The sequence below is a fragment of the Eschrichtius robustus genome, chromosome 6, assembly GCF_028021215.1.
Source record: "Eschrichtius robustus isolate mEscRob2 chromosome 6, mEscRob2.pri, whole genome shotgun sequence".
NCBI lineage: Eukaryota > Metazoa > Chordata > Mammalia > Artiodactyla > Eschrichtiidae > Eschrichtius > Eschrichtius robustus.
This window is the reverse complement of record NC_090829.1, coordinates 86,089,224-86,107,704: the sequence shown is the minus strand read 5'-3', so window position 1 is coordinate 86,107,704 and position 18,481 is coordinate 86,089,224. Positions and strand designations below refer to the sequence as shown.

At 45.7% G+C, this 18,481-nt stretch overlaps 1 protein-coding gene and 1 non-coding gene across 2 annotated transcripts; one reads left to right on the top strand and one right to left on the bottom strand.

Annotated features, from left to right (window-relative positions):
• Nucleotides 1–654: 654 nt before the first annotated feature.
• On the top strand, nt 655–16,298 carry TIGIT (T cell immunoreceptor with Ig and ITIM domains). The gene is made up of 4 exons (XM_068545522.1): nt 655–718; nt 2,095–2,424; nt 4,791–4,897; nt 16,068–16,298. The coding sequence occupies exons 1-4, from the start codon at nt 655–657 to the stop codon at nt 16,296–16,298; spliced, it is 732 nt and encodes a 243-aa protein (XP_068401623.1).
• TRNAR-CCU (transfer RNA arginine (anticodon CCU)) lies at nt 4,307–4,379 on the bottom strand. The gene has a single exon. It is a non-coding gene; the product is annotated as a tRNA-Arg (tRNA).
• Nucleotides 16,299–18,481: the final 2,183 nt, after the last annotated feature.

The following is an 18,481-nucleotide window of genomic DNA, read 5'->3' as shown; positions in this document are numbered from 1 at the left end:
GTCAGAGAGAGTAAACCCGAAATCAACAGTGTCTCAGTCCAAATAAACAAGACAGAAGAAATAAGATTCAAGGAGAGAGAATCTTAGTTCTTTCCCTCATTCAGGGGAAAGTTGCTCTGTTTGACCAAGACTTTTGTCCCACTCATGTCTTGTTTCTGAGTAAATGTCTCTTGTTCCCTCCATCATTAGATTTCAAGTGCAGTTCCTGGCCTTTAAGCACACAAACTTAAGTTTCTCTTGTCATTGCACAGTCGGGGCAGCCCAGTGAACCCTGTCAGGAACAGGTTCTCCAGAAACTTGGGCATTACACAGATGTGCTTGAGCTCGTTAGATAAAGGCTAATTTAAACAAAAAGTGCATTGAGACAGAACTTAAAAACAATAGGTTGACTAACAGTAATCCAAAGACCAGTGTACCTCTAACCACATTTTTGTTTATTTTTAAATGTGTTTCCTTCATGGTCTTTCTTGTGGCTCGCCCAGTGCCGTTTGTGCACTTGTTGTGAGTTTTATCTTCGATGTTGTTTTTGCTGAACTTGGTTTTTCCGAGACCTTCTCTCCTCAGAGGCTCAGTTTCACCCTGCCATCAGCAGTCGGCCAGTTTCGGTGGCAGAAGAGGCCACAGCGCCTTCCTGTTGGCCCCCTGGGCAGAAGCATGCAGTGGTGTCTCCTCCTGCTCTGGGCCCAGGGGCTGAGGCCGGCTCGCCTCCCTGCCTCAGGTACGGCCTGAAGTCTAGCCTGGGATTGGAAGGGGAGGGAGAGCGGGCGGAGGAAGGGCGAGGCCGGAGCCGTGGTCTTATCCATCTGAGGGAAGGAAACACAGAGCCCTGTGTTTTCAGTTTTCAGAGCCCTGTGTCCCCTCGTTGAGAAACGGCTGTCTCTGAGAAGGAGATACAGTTCTGTACTAGGTGGCAGATGAAGGACTTGGGGATGGGGGGGTGCCCGACTGGCTGACCCAAGGAAGGAAGCAGGAGGAGAGAAAGGGACTAAGGAGGAGGGATGATGAGTTTGCTGAGAGAAGTTCACTCCTGCGCCATCCTCCTTTCTTCTGTCCTTGAGGAAACGTCTAGAAAGACATTGTATTTCCATAATGGAAAAACCCACACGAACTTTTTGGCCAACCCAACATGTTTCCTGTGGATTAAAAAATGTCTTCGTGGGCTTCCCTGGTGGCGCAGTGGTTGAGAATCTGCCTGCCAATGCAGGGGACACGGGTTCGAGCCCTGGTCTGGGAAGATCCCACATGCCGCGGAGCAACTAGGCCCGTGAGCCACAACTACTGAGCCTGCGCGTCTGGAGCCTGTGCTCCGCAACAAGAGAGGCCGCGACAGTGAGAGGCCCGCGCGCCGCGATGAAGAGTGGCCCCCGCTCGCCGCAACTATAGGAAGCCCTTGCACAGAAACGAAGACCCAACACAGCCATAAATAAATTAAAAAAAAAAAAAAAGTCTTCGTCACAGATTCCAGAGATTCTACTATTATACATTTAACTTATGTTAAATCTATTTCCTTCTATATTAAATATCATAAACAAATATTTCTGAGGGGGGCGGAAATATTTAAAAACTGTAGTATAATATTGTTTCCCTGTTGCTTTCTGAACCGTCTGGAGCAGGGGTGGAGGTCAGTGTCGAGGATGGTGGCTTTGCCTGGAGAAGCAGATTTGCTCTCCAAGCCTCCTTTCCTTTGGATGTCATGGCTTTCCTGAAAAATTTTCCGGGCACCCCAAATGGCTGTCAACCAAAGCAGCCAGGTTTTGTTTCAAAGGATAATGTGCCCAGCACAGAACTGGCTGCTGGAAGATACAATCAAACAGAAGCGGTGGCTGACAAGGGCTTATATTCTAGGCAGAGAGACAGAATAAGTGTGTGGAAATAATCAGTGAGTTCGTCAGGAAGGTATATTCCCACAGAATATCCTAAGAGGGTGAAGTGCTACGTTGTGTAGTAATTACAGTCTGTATGGGGGAATGACAGGGCAGGCTGGAGAGACTGTCATTCCAAAAATCAATTCTGGCCTAAAGCCGCCTTGGAATTTCTAGGGGAAGGTTCAAGGCCAGCTGCTAAAAGTGCATGCTTCTTTTTCCCCTTCCCTAGGAGCTGTGACAGGCAGAATAGTAACAACGGGGAACATTTCTGCAGAGGAAGGTGGCTCTGTCACCTTGCAATGTCACCTCTCCTCCACTACTGCCAAAGTGACCCAGGTCAACTGGAAGCAGCAGGACCAAGTTCTGGCCATTCATCATGCCAGCTTGGGCTGGCACATCGACCCAGCCTTCACGGAGCGAACGGTCCCGGGCCCCAACCTGGGCCTCACCCTCCAGTCGCTGACTAGGAACGACACAGGAGAGTACATCTGCATCTATCACACCTACCCTGACGGGATTTACAAAGGGACGCTCTTTCTGGAAGTCCTACAAAGCTCAGGTATGCCCTTTGGAGCAGGGTGGCTGGTGATCGTCATCCTCTAAGGTAGAAAATGCATTCCTGCCCAATACTGCAGAGTGGGGCCTCCCAACCCTGGTTCACGTTCAAATCACCTGGGAGCTTTTAAATGGTACTGATGCTGGCACCCCATCCCAGACCAGTTCAGTCACAGGGGCAGAGCAGGTTGTGCTAGGTTCTAAAAGCACCCCGATGATTTGAATGGGCAGCCAGGATTGAGAACCACTGTTCGGGTAAAAGCACCTCGTGTATATTTGTTAGGAAGACCGGTTGTTCAGGTCTTGTGAGAAAGGATCTCATTAATTAGTTTAGCATCGATCATGCAAATTAGAATTAGCCACTAAGTTTATAAAGGATTAGAGCTCAGTGCTAAGTGTAAATGTACAATAATTTACATTTCTGTGGTACTTCATAGTTTCCCAAATGCTTTCACTTTCATTATCCACCTGGACACTTAAACTGTTCTCTGGAGGGTGGGAAAGGGTTGTTATCCTGGCTGAGGGACAGGATAGCAGAGTCTTGATGGGCTCAGGTAGCCTGGGTCCAAATCCTGGTGTTGCTGTTGACCTCAGACAAGATTATTGGGCTTCTCTGTGCCTTGTTTTTCTCGTCTGTGAAATGAGGAAAAGACGTAAGACCTCACGAGGAGCTAACGTAGGATTGAATTACTTACTAAAAAAAAAAAAGAATGCCCTTAGAACAGTCCCTGGAACATGACAAGCATGAATTCAGTGCGGAAGTAAGCATGAACATAAGTACGAACACGATCCCCCGGTTCCCATCTGACTGTTGGGTGGAGGTAGAAGCTGAGGCTTGCTCAGAGCGGTACAGCCGATTTTAACACAGGTGTTCTGGTTCCACTCAACTACAACCTCAGAACTGCCATTTGCTGACATCAGTGGTGTTGGAGGTTAAGTTTGATGAGTTAGCAAAATATGTGTAAACTGAGGAGATAAAAGTTTATCTTAAAGTTTCTTCTCAAGTGCTGCTTCTTGAGGGCCCCTGGCATAGGCCAATGCAGCATGCGGGGTAGAGCCTCCATCCTTTTCTGGTTCTATGGAGAGCCCTCTGCACCCCCTCTGACCCTCTCCAACTTTGGTCTCCGTCAGTCCTCTTTCCCTACCTGTGGCCGAGGCAGGAGACTGAGTCCTCAGAGCAGGAGGAACACATTCTGGGGAATTTGGGCTCCCCCCCTGCTCCTGGTACCTTGTGCGTACTGGGGGTTCTGCCCTTGCCCTAAGTGATTCCATGCTTTAGCCATCCTCCCGGCAATCTAAGCCCTTTGTTAGAAGGAAGAGGGGCCCGGCCTCTGCCACACCCTTCTCCTTTCAAGACTGCCCTGGACACCCGGGTTCTGCCCAAGCTCCTGGGAAGGAGGTGGGGATGGGATGAGGCAGTCTGGAAACCCTTCCACTTATAGTCCAGCACACATCCTGACAATTGTCCTGTTTCCCTCACACACTCCTTGGGTCAAGCGTCACTCATCTTTTGAAAACTCTCTTCCTGGCTCTTCCTCCTTGCATTTACATTTTACATCTTCATAGAACTTCACTTATTCATGCTTTAATTCATGTCATGAATATTTATTAAGCACCTCGTAGGTGCCAGGTGCTGGCAAAAAAGCAAAGGATAAAGCTCCAGAACCTTACTCCCTCCAGGGTCTCACGGCCGAGTTGGAGTAAGTGTTATAGGCTTAAGGTGAAAGGTTATATGCGTTTTTACTTCTTTGTACTTTAATGTTCTTTTAATTTTTTTTGTATGTATTTATTTATTTATTTAGGCTGTGCCTGGTCTTAGTTGCAGCACGTGGGCTTCTTAGTTGCAGCATGCAGACTCTTAGTTGCGGCATGCATGTGGGATCTAGTTCCCCGACCAGGGGTCAAACCCGGGACCTCTGCATTAGGAGCGCAGAGTCTTACCCACTGGACCACCAGGGAAGTCCCTGTTCTTTTAATTTTTAATTAAACTTTTTTTATACTAGTATGATTATAAATATGAAGTGTAATAAAGAAAATAATCACTTTCTGGTTTTTTTCTGGACGTTATTTGTTTCACTTCATGATTATGACTGAAATTGATTTTGTCAAAAAGAGAAAGGAGTGTTAAAATGGTCTGCTCCGGTGTCAAGTGTGTGGGGTACACCCCTTGAGAGATCAGGCATTAGTTTCATGATGCGCCCGGCAGATGCTCTGCTGTCCGAAGAGCTGGACTTGAAGACACCAGTCTTGTGGTTAGAGAAGGGCTTGGCCAATTCCCACGCCCGTGCCCTGACACTGAGGCTTCCCTTGTAATGGTTGCCCTTTGCTTCCGGCCTCTGCCCACTCACCTGTGTTTTGTCCTCCCTCTAGTGGCTGAGCACAGCGCTGGGTTCCAGATCCCATTGCTTGGAGCCATGGCCACAGTGCTGGCAGTCATCGGCACAGCAGTCATTGTGGTGGTCACACTGGCCAGAAAGGTAATGACTCTGGCTGCATATCTCAGTCCTGGGCATCCCATCTCTGCCACCCTGGTCCTTTCATGTCCCCTTTGTGTCTAGAAGTGATCTCTCCCACTGCTGATTGTGCCTTCTTCACAGTCCTTGCTCTGCCTTTCAGTGGCATTGTTTATGCTCTTTTGCTGTCCCTTCCCTTGTCTGGGAGCTCCTGAAAGGTTGGATCTGTATCCTTCCCATCTTGCTGTTGCCTACAATTCCTGGCTCCTGCTTGTCCCTTAAGCCACTCTTCTGAGAGTTTGATTTAGCCACTGTGATTTTGATGCGTCTTGGGCATCTACTCTGTGCCAGGGGTTTTTGAACATTAGCTCCTTTAATTTTAACAACCCTTCAGTAGTGCTGGGCTATCTAGCACTTCCGCAGAATGAGAAATCAACACTCCAAAGATTTAGGGGTAAAAGGTACATGGCAAGATGAGTAGGTTGTAAATCCTCCGTTACTCTTGCTTAACAGGTCACGTGGCTGAAAGGGTATTGGATGGGGAACTGGAAGTTTCTAATCTCAGCATTGAGTGTGTGATGATAGGGATGCTGTTTCATCTTCCAAGTCTCCATTTCTTCATATATAAAATGGGGATTATGATTCTGCTCGCTCTATATCACAGGGTTGTGATGAACAGGTGGCGTATTGCATGTGAAAGCTTTGTAAACAATGAAGAAATATATCCACATCCTTGTGTGGTAACTGGTAGTTAGTGATTAGAATAAGCAAAAGAATTCCCACTCCTGTTTTGTCTGCCCTGTTGGGTCTTTTAAGCCATCCCAGGTTGCCTTAAGTTACTAAACAAACACTTGGGGGGACACAGGCCTGTGATTCCCAACACCTTGTTTCAGATCCTCTTCCCTAGTGCCTGACTCACTTTCCCTCCAACTCTGGTTCCCCTCCGTTAACAACTCAACTCTGCAGCCTTGCTTTGCTCTCTCTGGACTGGTACCTGGTGCTGTTATTCCTGATACATGTGCGTTTACAGTTACCACTCTATTTTCTTCATATTTGTTTTGCCTGTTTTATTCCCCAATCTTTCTTGCTGCCTTTTGAATTAAGTACTTTTTGTTATTAAAAAGATCTATTTAGTAGTTATGCATTTTTCTTTTCTTTTAGTGGTTACACTAGAGATTACAAAATAGATCCCTGATTTATTAAAGTCTAATATGTATTAGTACTTTCATCATTTCTTGGATTTTGCAAGAACCTTAGAACCCATTAACTCTTTACCTACCTCCCCAACTTACTGCTATTATTGTCATGGATTTTAGTTCTCTATTTTAAACCCCAAAGAAATGATTTATTGTCTTATGAGCCAATATTCATTTAGATTTACCCTTTCTGTTGCTCTTCACTTCTTCCTGCATGTTCTATCTTATAACTAGGATAGTTTTCCTTCTGCCCGAAGAATATCCTTTAGTATTTCCTTGTGGGCAGGCATGCTAGTGATGAATTATCTTGCTTTTTGTTCATCTGAAAATATCTTAATTTTTCCTTAATTTAAAAGTGATATATTTGTTTTGCTGGGTATAGAATTCTATGTTGGTAGTTATTTTCTTTCAGCATGTGGGAATTATTGTCCCATTGTCTCTGGCTTCTCATATTTCTGTTCAGAAATTATACGAGAATCTTATTTTTGCTCCTTGGAAGATGATGTTTTTTTTTTTTTTCTGGTTCTTTAGAAATTTTCTTTCTCTTTGGTTTTCAGCAATTATATGGTGATATAATTGGATATAGTCATCTTTGTATTTATTCTCTTTGGGGTTTGAAGTGCTTTTTGAATTTGTAGCTTGATATCTTTTGTCAGTTTTATATCATTCTTGGCTATTACTTCTTCATGTATTACTTGTATTATTGGGTTTTATATCATTCTTGGCTATTATTTCTTCATGTATTATTGAATTCTAATCACGTGATATTTTCAACGTTTTCACTTTTTCCAACATCCCTTACCCTCTTTTTTGTATTTTCCATCTACTTGTCTCATCAAGTGTTTTCTTTGGACATGCCTTCCAGTTTACTAAGTATCTTCTCGGATGGATCTACTCTTCTATTAAACCCATCCCTTAAGTTCTTAATTTCCGTTATCATATTTTTCAGATCCAGGATTTCTATTTTGTTCTTTGTTTGGATAGTTTAAAGTCTGCCAAAATTCCCAATCTTGTTTTTAATTCTTTGAAAATGTTAATCATAGTTATTCTGAAATCTGTGCCTGATACTCCTATTAATTGGGTTCTCTATGGGTCTTTTAATACTCTCTCTTTGTGCTTGTTTTTTGGACCTATCTTATCTTTTTGACTGTTTACTTTTCATTGAATGCTGTATTTCTACATGAAAACCTGTGCTCATAATTTGAGGCTGTGGATAATATCATCTTCCTCTAAAGAAGATTCCTTTTTGCTTCCATCAGGTAACTAATCCTCAGGCAGTAGCATTCCCATCACCTTAATTAAATCAGTAGTGAGAGGATTTAAAGCTGGATTTAATTTCTGCTACTTCCTTACTTGTAGAGTGTAGTCCTTTGGGGTCCCAACTCAAAGCCTGTAGTGTTTGCCAGAGTCTCCCTTCCTCGGTGGCCTCTGAACTCCAAATTTTGTCCCTCCAGCTAGAAATTCTGTGTAGCTAATTTGCCTCTCAGCCATGACTTTCAGGCAATTTCTCTAGGAGAAAATCCATACCCCTCCCAACCCCACAATGCTCATCTCATCTCTCTGGGCTTCCTACTCCTGGATCTTGCTCCCCAGACCACAAATTTCTCACTGATTTGGTAGATTTCTGATTAATACAGATAGATGTTTATAATATCTTGTTCAGTTTTCCTACCTATTCTCCCCGGAAAGGTTGGTTCAAAGCAACATAGGCAATCATTGTTCTACCAGAAGCAGAACTCCTAGTTCTGATGTTGTATTTCATATCTGCACTCAAAGGCTGACTTTTACAAGCAGAACATATTTACCCAGTCCACCCACTCTGTACCTTTGGCTATATTGGGTCAAGACCCCCAACTCGAGTTCTAGCCCCTCTGTACCTGATTCCTGAACAGCCATTTAGCCTGAATGTGGCCAGGTCACTGCCAGTCCCATAGAGGGAGGGATTTGGACAGATGTGTGTTCTTAGGCTCTGGTTCCATCTTGCTTGCTTATTGTGAGTTCTTGTCTTCTTTTTCCTTTTCTCCCTCTCTCAGAAATGGACCATCCTTTGACTTTCTCTTCTTTTTTATTTAACATCTATTTTATTATTTTACTCTTGTCACTCCTCTGAAGACCGAGAGCTACTTCCCTCTCCAGGCCTCAGAGTTGAGATGAATTGAACAAACTAGAATTGCTTAATAAGAAAGTGCTATTGTAATGTTCCTCCACTTAGACCTCATGGTATTTTGCATTTTAAACAGCCTTAATTCTATATCCCTGCCTAGGATAAAAATTGTATATATTTTCCTAGTGTTAATTCTGCTTATGGAGTTACACTTTTTTGCACATTCATGTCTATTACCAGTGACTAATCTTGAACATTTAGTCTAATATCTTACATCTTAAATTCTCTTAGTTTTCTGTGTAGATAAACTCAGTTTGCTTTCTGTAACCTACCATCAGTAACTAGGGTATTGTAAAAATAATACGTTCCATTTGACACATGTTCTGTCTTCAGTCAGATCTGCAAATGAAGAGAGCCCAGGAACACTCACTCTAACCTTATTTTACTGAGAACAGATTGGAGTGAGGATGGGAAAAGGTATTTTGGTAGCAAAACCAAAGTCTTGTTCCCCTCTGAGTTACAAATTGGCCAGGTCTCTCCCAGTCACTGGTCTAACAGTGCTCCAGGCACCTGTTGGACCTTGTTAATTTGGTCTAGAGGAAGTGAAAGAGATTCTCCAAATGGTAGGAAAGCTCATGTGATAGGTGAAAGTTACATAAAATCTAATATCAGAAGATGACTGCCTGGTCCACCAACTTGCCTACAAAAATCTCTTGTCCTATGGTTCAAACCCTCACTTCCAGGTTTATGAAACAAACACTGAGATTGCTGACCTACCTGGTTCATAGAGATGTGGCCACTTATTCCTTGTCATTCAACAGACATCATGGAACCAAGTACTGGGGATCCAGCAGTGGCTGAGATGTGGCTAGTGCTATCGAGGAAGTCAATGACTTACAGTATTTTCATTTATGTCTTGGCTATCACAGTAGACAGGTTTAGTAAATGAAACCTCTAGGGGAAGATGAGGGAAAGAGAAGTGATTGACTAGAGGGGAGAGGTGAAGAGAATGATGATTGATCTCTGAGCTGGGCAGGGAGCTGTTATGGTGGTTGGTGAACAAATGTCCTCTGCTGTCACCAGAGCTCTGTAGCTCTGGCATGGACATACGGAAAGCTCTTTAGAAGCAGCAGAACATATCTTCCTGTTAAGGATTAAGACTGGTTCATTTTCAGGCCAGTATCCCAGAGCAACTTTGGTCATCTCTGTATAAGGGAAAGGGGAAAAGGTGAAAAGAGAGAGTCCAGTAGCTATCAAGTTCTGTGGCTCCCCTTCTAAAATGTTTTATTCACCAGCCCCCTCTTTGACATGTCCACTGTTTCCTGTCTAAATCAGTTCCTCTCTGTTTTTTCATGTGCTTTGGCTATAGTTTCCAGTCTTCTCTCTCTCTTTGCTCAAATGCATTTTACACCTGTATTATTCAAGGTCCATCAGGGAACAACACATAGTATTCTCAAGATGAGTAGTTTGAGGATAGTTTAATAAGGCGATTTACAAAGGACTGGGAAGCATATAAGGAAACCATAAGCGGGAGTGTAGGAGTGTGTTGTTACCAACCCTAGTTCTTTAGGGGAAAGGAGAGAGGATGATTACTGGAACCTGGGAGGGAGGATGATTACTAGGACCTGGAAAGAGAGAGTTGTGTGGAGGGACCACCTTGAGAAGTACTGTAATCTTTGATTGAAGGCCACAGCCAGTCCAAGTCCACCCTGCAGAGAGAATGCCAGGAGAATATACGCCCTCACCTCGCACTCTTTCCCTCCATTCTCCTATTGTTGCTTTGCATTGGCTGAACCCAAACTCAAGCCAGAGGACAAGGGAACTCACTGATTCAGTACGCGTAGTTCAGTCTTCTTTGGGCACAGAAGAGGGTGCAGAAGGTTGGAGAGTGACGTTGAAGGGTGAACAGACCGTATCCAAGCCAGTACTATTATAGACCTGGAAATGGGCAAGAAATCTTGACTTTCCATGCTTCAGTCTACTCTCGTGTATCCTTGATCTTTTGATTATACATTTAAGCAATACCCTTGTTGGCTGTCCATTTATATTTCTCCTAGGAACACACTGGACTTTATTAGCCATCTTAATATCCCTGTGGGCCAGGCTTCCTTAGCTGCCATTGCAGTAGTTACATCCACCTTGTTTCTTAAGTGCTGCCACCGGTCCCTATATTATTTTGGGATCTCCTCATCCCTCTTTCTACTGGGGATCCAGTTCTATAAAAGCATCACCTACTTCAGCCCCAGCCTACAGAGGAGAGATATCTCTGAGCCCCTCAATGATGCTGGTGCTCCCTTCACTAGCACATTCCTTTCCACCTCAATAAAAGGGTGTCTTCTGGATCTTCCCTAGAAACATAATCAGCTGTTGGATTTAAAAAATTACTTAGTACAGGGATTGGCGAAGTTTCTTTGTAAAGGGCCAGGATCTTTTAGCTTTTGTGGGCCTTACGGTCTCTGTTGCAAAAATTCAGCTCTGCCACTGCACTGTGAAAGCACCACAGACAATATGTAAATGAGTGAGTGTGGATGTGTTTCAATAAATCTTTATTTATAAACACTGAAATTTGAATTTCGTATAATTTTCATGTTTAAGAAGATACTGTTCTCTTGAATTTTTTTTCCATCACTTCAAGATATAAAATCCATTTTTAGCTCATGAGCAGTACAAAAGTCTGTGGTGTCCCAGATTTGACCCATGGGCCTTAGTTTCCCAATCCCTGATTTAGTAGACTGTATTGGGAAAAACTCTGTTTGTCTTTTCCTCTTCTCTACTCTTAGCACTGCACAGAACACTTCTCACACCAGATGTGTGGGTTTATTGCCACACTGACCAATTCTCCTACACCCCCTGAGTGTCCTACGATCAATCCAGTCCTGACATTATCTGCTTAGAGTTAACATCAAGGTTAGGGGCTCAGTCCTCCAAGACTGCCCTCCTTCAGATGCCAATTGCAAGTCCCAGGATGTCACCTGTACCTTTGACTGACTGGCTGTATATTGAGCTTCCTACAACCCTCTCCTTGGATTCGATAATTTGCTAAGACAACTCACAGAACTCAGGGGAACACTTACTTACATGTACCTGCTTATTATATAATAAAGACTTTGATAAAGGATACAGATGAATACCCAGATGAAGGAAATACATAGGGTGAGGTCTTGAAGGGTCCTGAGCACAGGTGCTTCTCTCCCCAAGGTGCTGGGTGTGCCGCCCTCCAAGCATGTAGATATATTCATCAACTCCAAATCTCATACTTCTGGGATTTTTATGGAGACTTCATCACACAGGCATGATTGGTTATTAACTCATTTTCCAGCCCCCTCCACTCTCTGGAGAATAGGGAGTGGGGCTGGAGGTTCCAAGCTTCTCATCATGGCTTGGTCGTTCTGGTGACCAGCCTCCATTCAGGAGCCCAGCAAAAGTCGCCTCATTGGAACAAAAGACACCCCTGTCACCCAGGATATTCCAAGGGATTTAAGAGCCCTGTGTATGACATTCCTATCACTCAGGATATTTTAGGAGTTTAGGGAGCTCTGTGTCAGGAACTGGGGTTAATAGAGACCAAATATTAGCAGGAACTGGGGGTAGAGACAAATATATGCTTCTTACTATTCCACATGGGTCCATGATAACATCCCCACTTCTCTGAGCATTTTGTTTCTTTCTTCCCTAGTTTTCCAAAGCACTGCTGGCGTCTCTGTTGACAGCTGTGTCCTGGGGCCTTGTGAGGGTGTTAGATCTTGAGTCATGGGATGTGTCCTAATATTGACAAATGATGTGTCCCTCATGCAGTCTTAAGTTCTACTCACCCAGCCCTGATCCACTCCCCTCAGGATTCACTCCCGAACATACTCTCCCAGTTCCACCAGTATGTGTTAGCTCCTTTTGTTACAACCTCTCTCCTCCCTCAGCATGCCCAGGATTCCCTCAGTTAGTGTAGGTTGAGATTTTTGCTAATTATGGGCCAATGGCCAATAGGGGAGGGGAGGCAGGTCTTGACAGGACCCATCTTCCATCCCGGGGAAGGGGGTCACCTCTGCAGCTCCAGATGATGCAAGAGAAGCTGGTGGCTCAAGGCTCCCAAGTTCATCTACAAAGAGATCCTCCTCCCAATGCACAGAAATGCCTCCATTCCCGCCCAGACCCTGATTTTGGTGGAGTCTTGCCCAGGCTTAGAATTCAGCCTTCTTTGAAGTTCTGTCGCCCTTGTAGGTAGGTCCTCTGCCTGCTCTTCAGTGTTGGAGGTGAGTGTTTCTTTAAATGTTGCCAAGGAAGAGGAGCTTTGATTCTCACACTTTGCTTTCAGGTGCTGGTAGATCCGTCATGTTCTCTTCTCAGTCCAACAGCAGAATTTAGTAAAAGCCACCCAATCCCACAGTCCTAACAAGCACTATCTGCTCTATACTTCTCAAATGTCAGAGCTGTTGCACCAGCTCATAATCCCCTTCCCTTTGTGTCTCTTCCCATTTCACCACCAGTGGTGGGGTCTGTATTCCCATCCAGCTGGTGAGGGATTCCCCTCCACAATCCCATCCTAGAGTCTGCCTTCTAGGGCCATTCCCAGGGGCAACTGTTTTAGATTTGTGCCCAGACATAGAGCCTGGCATGGGAATTCCAGTGAGAGTGACTTATTGGGCTGGGCTCTCAGATGAAGAGTAGTGAAGGAAGCAGGGTAGGGCTAAGGGATGTGGTTTTGGGGGAGATGTGGTTGAAGCAGATTTGGTCACACCTTGAGGAGGGAGCCAGCCTTTTGAAAACCCACCTCAGCCAGTTGTTGACTGCTGGCTGCTCACCAGGAAAGGTCCAAGAGCAATTCTCCAGAGAAGGGGCAGCTGTGAGCCACTCATAGCCTAGATTCCCAGTGTCTGGGGAAGGGAAGCACTGGTCAGGTGGAAAGGCGATCTGAGCAGGGCACCAACAGTATTCCCTACAGACGCCGAGAGCCAGTAGGTTGAATTATTTAGGTGTTTGGCATTTGGAATCAGACAGACCTAGGGTTTGGATCCTGGCTCTACCACTTGAGTAGCTGGGCCACCTAACTTTGCTGACCCTCAGCTTCTTCATCTGTAAAATGGGAACAATTATGGTATTGCCCTATTAGGGTTGTACAAAAACTCAAGTTATATAATTCACATAAGGCCCCTGGCATTTTTCCTGGATGTAGTAATAACCATTATTTATTAAGTTCTTATAATTTTTATAAAATTTATGTACTGTAGCATCTCATGATACCTGGTGCTCAATAAATTAGTTATATTGCATAGAGTGATTGTGACTAAATGAATGGATGTTATTTGCTAAGCTACTACCGGGAAAAGTGCACCCAGGGGAGCTTCTGTGAGGGCAAGGAGAGATGGGTGTGTCCAGCTGCAGGACGGTGACTGCCAAGTGTCTGTTCTCACGTGCTCCAAGAGGGTAACATTTGTCCTGCAAATCTCCATAGTCGCTATCGTCGTAGCTTCGTTTGGTCTTTTAGAACAACATCAAGGCCTTAATTCCAGACTTGTTTTTAACACTGATTACAATTACAGGGTTCCCTGTGCAGGATGGAATGAAAACAGAACAGCTGAGAGACCCAGCTCAGGCATATTTACATTTCCCAGAGGATTTTTGGAAGCCAAAATAGTCCTAAGATTCAAAGGCAAGGGTAGGCAGTCTAAGAATGGGAACGAGAACATACCAACACAAAAAGCCACAATCAGCTCTTTGAGAAAGAATTGGGTGTCTGTATTTTTAAAATGGATAGGGTGGCATCAAGGGATGTAGGACTTCTCTGAAGCAAAGAATCAGCGTGACCTACGATAACAACCTTTTTCTTCACACCTACAGTAAGGTGCAGCCACTTCTACTGGAAAGGAATGAATGAAACAGTCCGTGGGCCCCAGCTCCTCAGGGCCCGCAGTGAGGCCGCACCTGTAACTTCTGATATGTGTTCAAGGCACCCATCCATGCTGCCCACCCTCCCGCTCAGCCTCTCTGCGTCTATTTATGTCCCGCAGAGCTTGACACTAGCCGATGAGGATGGTGCTGTTTCCTATCCTGGAAGCAGGGGGGTGGGCACAATGAAATTTGGTTTGCGTTTGTTGTTATTTTCCAAGCCTGTGTGCAGTGGCTCTTTGTGATTCTGTCATTTGGACCTACAGTGGGGCTAGGTGACCTGCTTTAGAGCAGTATCTGTGAAGGCCGAGAGGCTGTCACCTTTGCATTGCGCGCCATTAGGCATTTCTCCTGCCATCCCGCTTGTGCCTGCTGTTCTTGGATTTTCTTGCCTGTAAAGCACAACCCTCATCTATGACGCTGCCATATGGACGTGATGGCTGATTTCACATCCTTGATTTTCCCAAACAGGTTTCACGGTCTATCCTCTTGTCTCATAAGTGTAAATGTACTTGTCTGACCATGAGTCTATATTTTGATTTGGAAAATCCCGTTTATTTAGATTTGGGGCCGGGTGGCGGGGAGCGAGCGAGGAAAGAGAGAGACAGAGTGAGTTTGTGTGTGTTCGTGTGCATTTCAGTCCTAAGACATACTGAGCATCTGTTATGAACTCCGAGGTTACCAAGAGGAATACAGCACAGATCCTCCCCTCAGGGGAGCTCACGGTTTGGGGCCTGAGGAGACAGAAGGGTAAACAAATTCCAGGCAGCACTGAATGTTACAACAGAGAGCACCCAGGGCCGTAGTGGAACACACAGGAAGGATGTTACTCTCCCGGAAGAGTCAGGGATGTCTTCTTGGACAACGTGCTGCAGAGCCGGGTCTGGAGGAGTGAGCAGCCAGCTTTGCAGGGAACTGTGGTGAATGGACAGTGGGCGTAACATATACCAAACTGGAGAGGCAGGAAACAGTGCATGGCATTCGAGACACTGCAAGATGAGAGGCAGCTTGGCTGAGAAGAGCACGGCCTGGAGTCCCACAAACCCAAGTCAGAACTGGGACTTCACCTGTCTGAAACTATCAGCTCGCTCGCAAGTAGAAACATCATTAGGGTTGTTGCTGAGATGACATAAAGAAGCTAGCCCGCTTGGTGCTCACAGCATTTTCTCAATCAACCGTGCCTCTCTGGCATCCAGGCCCTATACCAGGAGTTGGGCTGTTGGTTGGGGAAGCACTGCAGCAAATGCAGCTGGAAAAGTGAGTGTGGCCAAATCACAGAGGGCATTTTGGGGGGCATCACACACAGCCCGCTGTGGGAGGTAAAGCGAAACTACACGGGGCGTGTGGGCTTGCTGTGGGTGGTGAGACCCGCCTGCAGCTGGACCTCTGGGTCTGGAGCTCAGGGCGGAAGCCTGGGCTGGTTTGGGTAGGGATTGGGGGATCCCTAGAGGACAGAGGGTGGTTGCAGCTGTACATAAGGATGAAGTGTCGCGTGTGCGGCACAGAGGAAGAGAGAGTACCGGGTGCGAGAAAGCAGAGACCGAAACCCCGAGGAACCTCTTTACCTGGGGAGCTGAGTGTCAGCGGAAAAAAAGAGCAGGCCTGGCCGCGGAGGAGGAGAAGCGGGGAGAGTGATGCCGCGGGGCCCAGGGAAGGAGAACATCTCGAAGAGGAAGAGGTCAGCGGCGTCAGAGGCAGCGAGGAGTAAGAGAGAGCTGGGACTGGAAACCGCCTGCCCCGGCTCAGCAAACAGGCATTTCATTCCGTGCAGCCCGGAGCCTTTCAGGGGAGCGGTTAGTGCTGAAATCTACTGTGAAGAGGCTGAGAAATTAAGGGTTAAGGAATTGCTGTGGATAAGAACACAACTTTGTGAGTGTGTGTGTGTGTGTGTGTGTGTGTGTGTGTGTGTGTGTGTAAGAAAGGAAGAGATCATTAGAACTATGGATCATGTTGGGGAGTAACTTTTAAATAACATCCCCACATACTCACTCTGTAGTTTTTTTGTTTCTGGAAGAAATCGCTCAGAATCCGTTCTGCGGAAGGTGGCCTCGGGAGGAGGCCGTCTGAACAGGAGGACTGGAGGCCCAGCGTCCTGTCCTCCCCGGGCAGCTGTGTGCGGGCGGACGCCGGCCTCTGCAGGGAGCAGCCGGGAGAGGACCGCGCAGAGCTCGAGCCGCACGACTACTCCAACGTCCTGAGTTACAGAAGCCTCGCGAGCTTCAGCGTCCCCGCCGAGAAGGGCTAGCTCCCGGGGGCACCCTCTGGGAGACACAGTCCTGCCTGTGCTATTACAGGTGGACGTATTGGGGTCTGCCCATCACGGCTCTGTGTGTGTGTGTGTGTGTGTGTGTGTGTATGCATGTGGACGTCTGCACACGTGTGTGTGCGGTGTGTTCGGTTGAGTGAATGTATGTCGTCCTCCTCTGTGTCTGCATTCCCTTTACCCTTCCCTTCTGTTCCATCTTGGCAGATCCCGGGGAGGAGCTTGTGTCTTGATTACCAATGCAAAGTTAAAAAACCAAACAAACACTTGACCTGGTTTTGAATCTGGCAGTTGGAACAGATCCTGTGGCTGAGATCTGCATTCCCCCTAAAAGCTCTGGGCAGGGTTCAGGGCTACAGGAGTCTGTGGTGGATTTCGGGGATGGGTGACTGCAGAGCCACCTCATCTCATTTGTCACTGTCATCTGCATCAACGTTCACACATTCGTGGCCTTTTAGGACTAAGGCATGCTACCAGCTTGTATGCGGAGATTGGAGGATGACTAAACATCGACCCGGGTCCCAGCCCTTTGAGAACTGAACAGTTCAGTGGGGAGACAGCATTTACATTAAAAGGTAGTGAGGAGATAAGGGTCCAAGACACAGGCCTTTGGGAAGAGATGTCAGTGCAGGGTGAGATGGTCAGGATAAGCTTATCTGTGGGGAAGTGGCCTGGGAGGACGTAGGGAACAGTGAGGCTGGGCTGGGAGAGCAGGATTTTTGTCTAGGGAATTCATAGATTCTAAAGTTGGGAGCTGAAAGTCCCACATGGAAGACCCTGGCATCAAGGGAGCCAGCAAGACTTCAGATTCTATTCTCTGGGCAGACTTTCAAATCTCCTTTTGCTCGATGCACGCAGAAGCTAGTGATGGCCTGATCTAGAGGACTCTAGGCTCTTCCAGTCACGTGCGTTGGGGAAGCCCACAGAAATGGTGTATGCCCGCTGCAGGAGCTGTAGTTCAGCCCTTGGGCCGAGATCCACCTCTTCTCTATCAATCTGCCATTGAGCCTTTGAAGAAAGAATCTGTTTCCCACCGAAAGGAAAATCTGGATTTTAAAATAGGGACTCTTCACAGGAAAACAAAGGAGGGGGATGGAAGTTTTAAAAAATGATCACCTCAAGCTAGCTGCCTGGAACCCTTAAATTCACACCCTGAACTCTTTGTGCTGGGGTTAGAGTGGCATCTGAGCTGCTCATTTCTGTTCAGCTGACATTCAGGCTTTCTCCTCCCACCACCTCTCTTAGAAGAATGAGGGAGGTTGGGTTTATAGGAGACTGATTTTCTTTCATGGGCACAGGAACTGAGAGAAAATGTGAAGCAAGACTGTCCTTTACCAATGGTTAAAATAGAACATTGCCCTGCTCCCTCAGAATTAGGCTGGTTGAGTGAGGAGACAATTCAACTCCTACTCCTCCTTGGACTTTGATTTTTCTCAGTTCTCTACCAAACAAGTATGTAGTCAGGAGCAATGAGCTGAAATCTGTCCAGAGTGCCAAGTCCTTTGGAAGAAAGATAGATACCTGTAAAAATGCTGTTATTTGCCATGGCAGTTCACAGCATTTTTATTGCAAAACTAGTGCAGATTGGTTGGGAGTAGAAGACAATTCACAATTCACAGTTCACAAATGAACTAACATATAATGACAAAAAGGGAGTGGTGTTTGATTTGGAAAAGGTGTACATTGGGCTGAGGCTGGACTGACAGTTGGGTGTTATTTAACATGATTATGGTAACAGGGAAACATTTACAGATGCCATTTGGATGGTGCTAAAAATACAAAGGAACCCATAGATGTTGTAAATGGGACAGGTTACTAAAATGAGATTGAATTAGACGGAAAATAAATTTGAAAGTGGAATTCATTGAACCAGATTTTCCTTGGAGAACTGAGAAGACAATCCCCTAAAAGCCAGATTCCTGGAGACATGCCTGTCCAGTACGGCAGCCACTTTCCACATGTGGCTCTCACGTGGGATGTGGTTAGTCCTATTGAGATGGGCTGTGCTAGAAGTAGAAAATACATGCCAGATTTTGAAGACTTAATGTGAATAATAAGAATGTAAACTGTCACATGAGTAATTGAAAAAATATTGAGTACATGGTGAAATTATAATATTTTGTATATATTGTGTTAAATAAAATATATTATTAAAATTAATTTCA

Bases quoted from the DNA above. Each gene is read 5' to 3' on its own strand.
- TIGIT (XM_068545522.1), top strand. From the start codon at position 655: ATGCAGTGGTGTCTCCTCCTGCTCTGGGCCCAGGGGCTGAGGCCGGCT. The intron at 719-2,094 runs GTACGGCCTGAA...CCCCTTCCCTAG, and splicing joins GGCTCGCCTCCCTGCCTCAG to GAGCTGTGACAGGCAGAATA. The intron at 2,425-4,790 runs GTATGCCCTTTG...TCCTCCCTCTAG, and splicing joins GGAAGTCCTACAAAGCTCAG to TGGCTGAGCACAGCGCTGGG.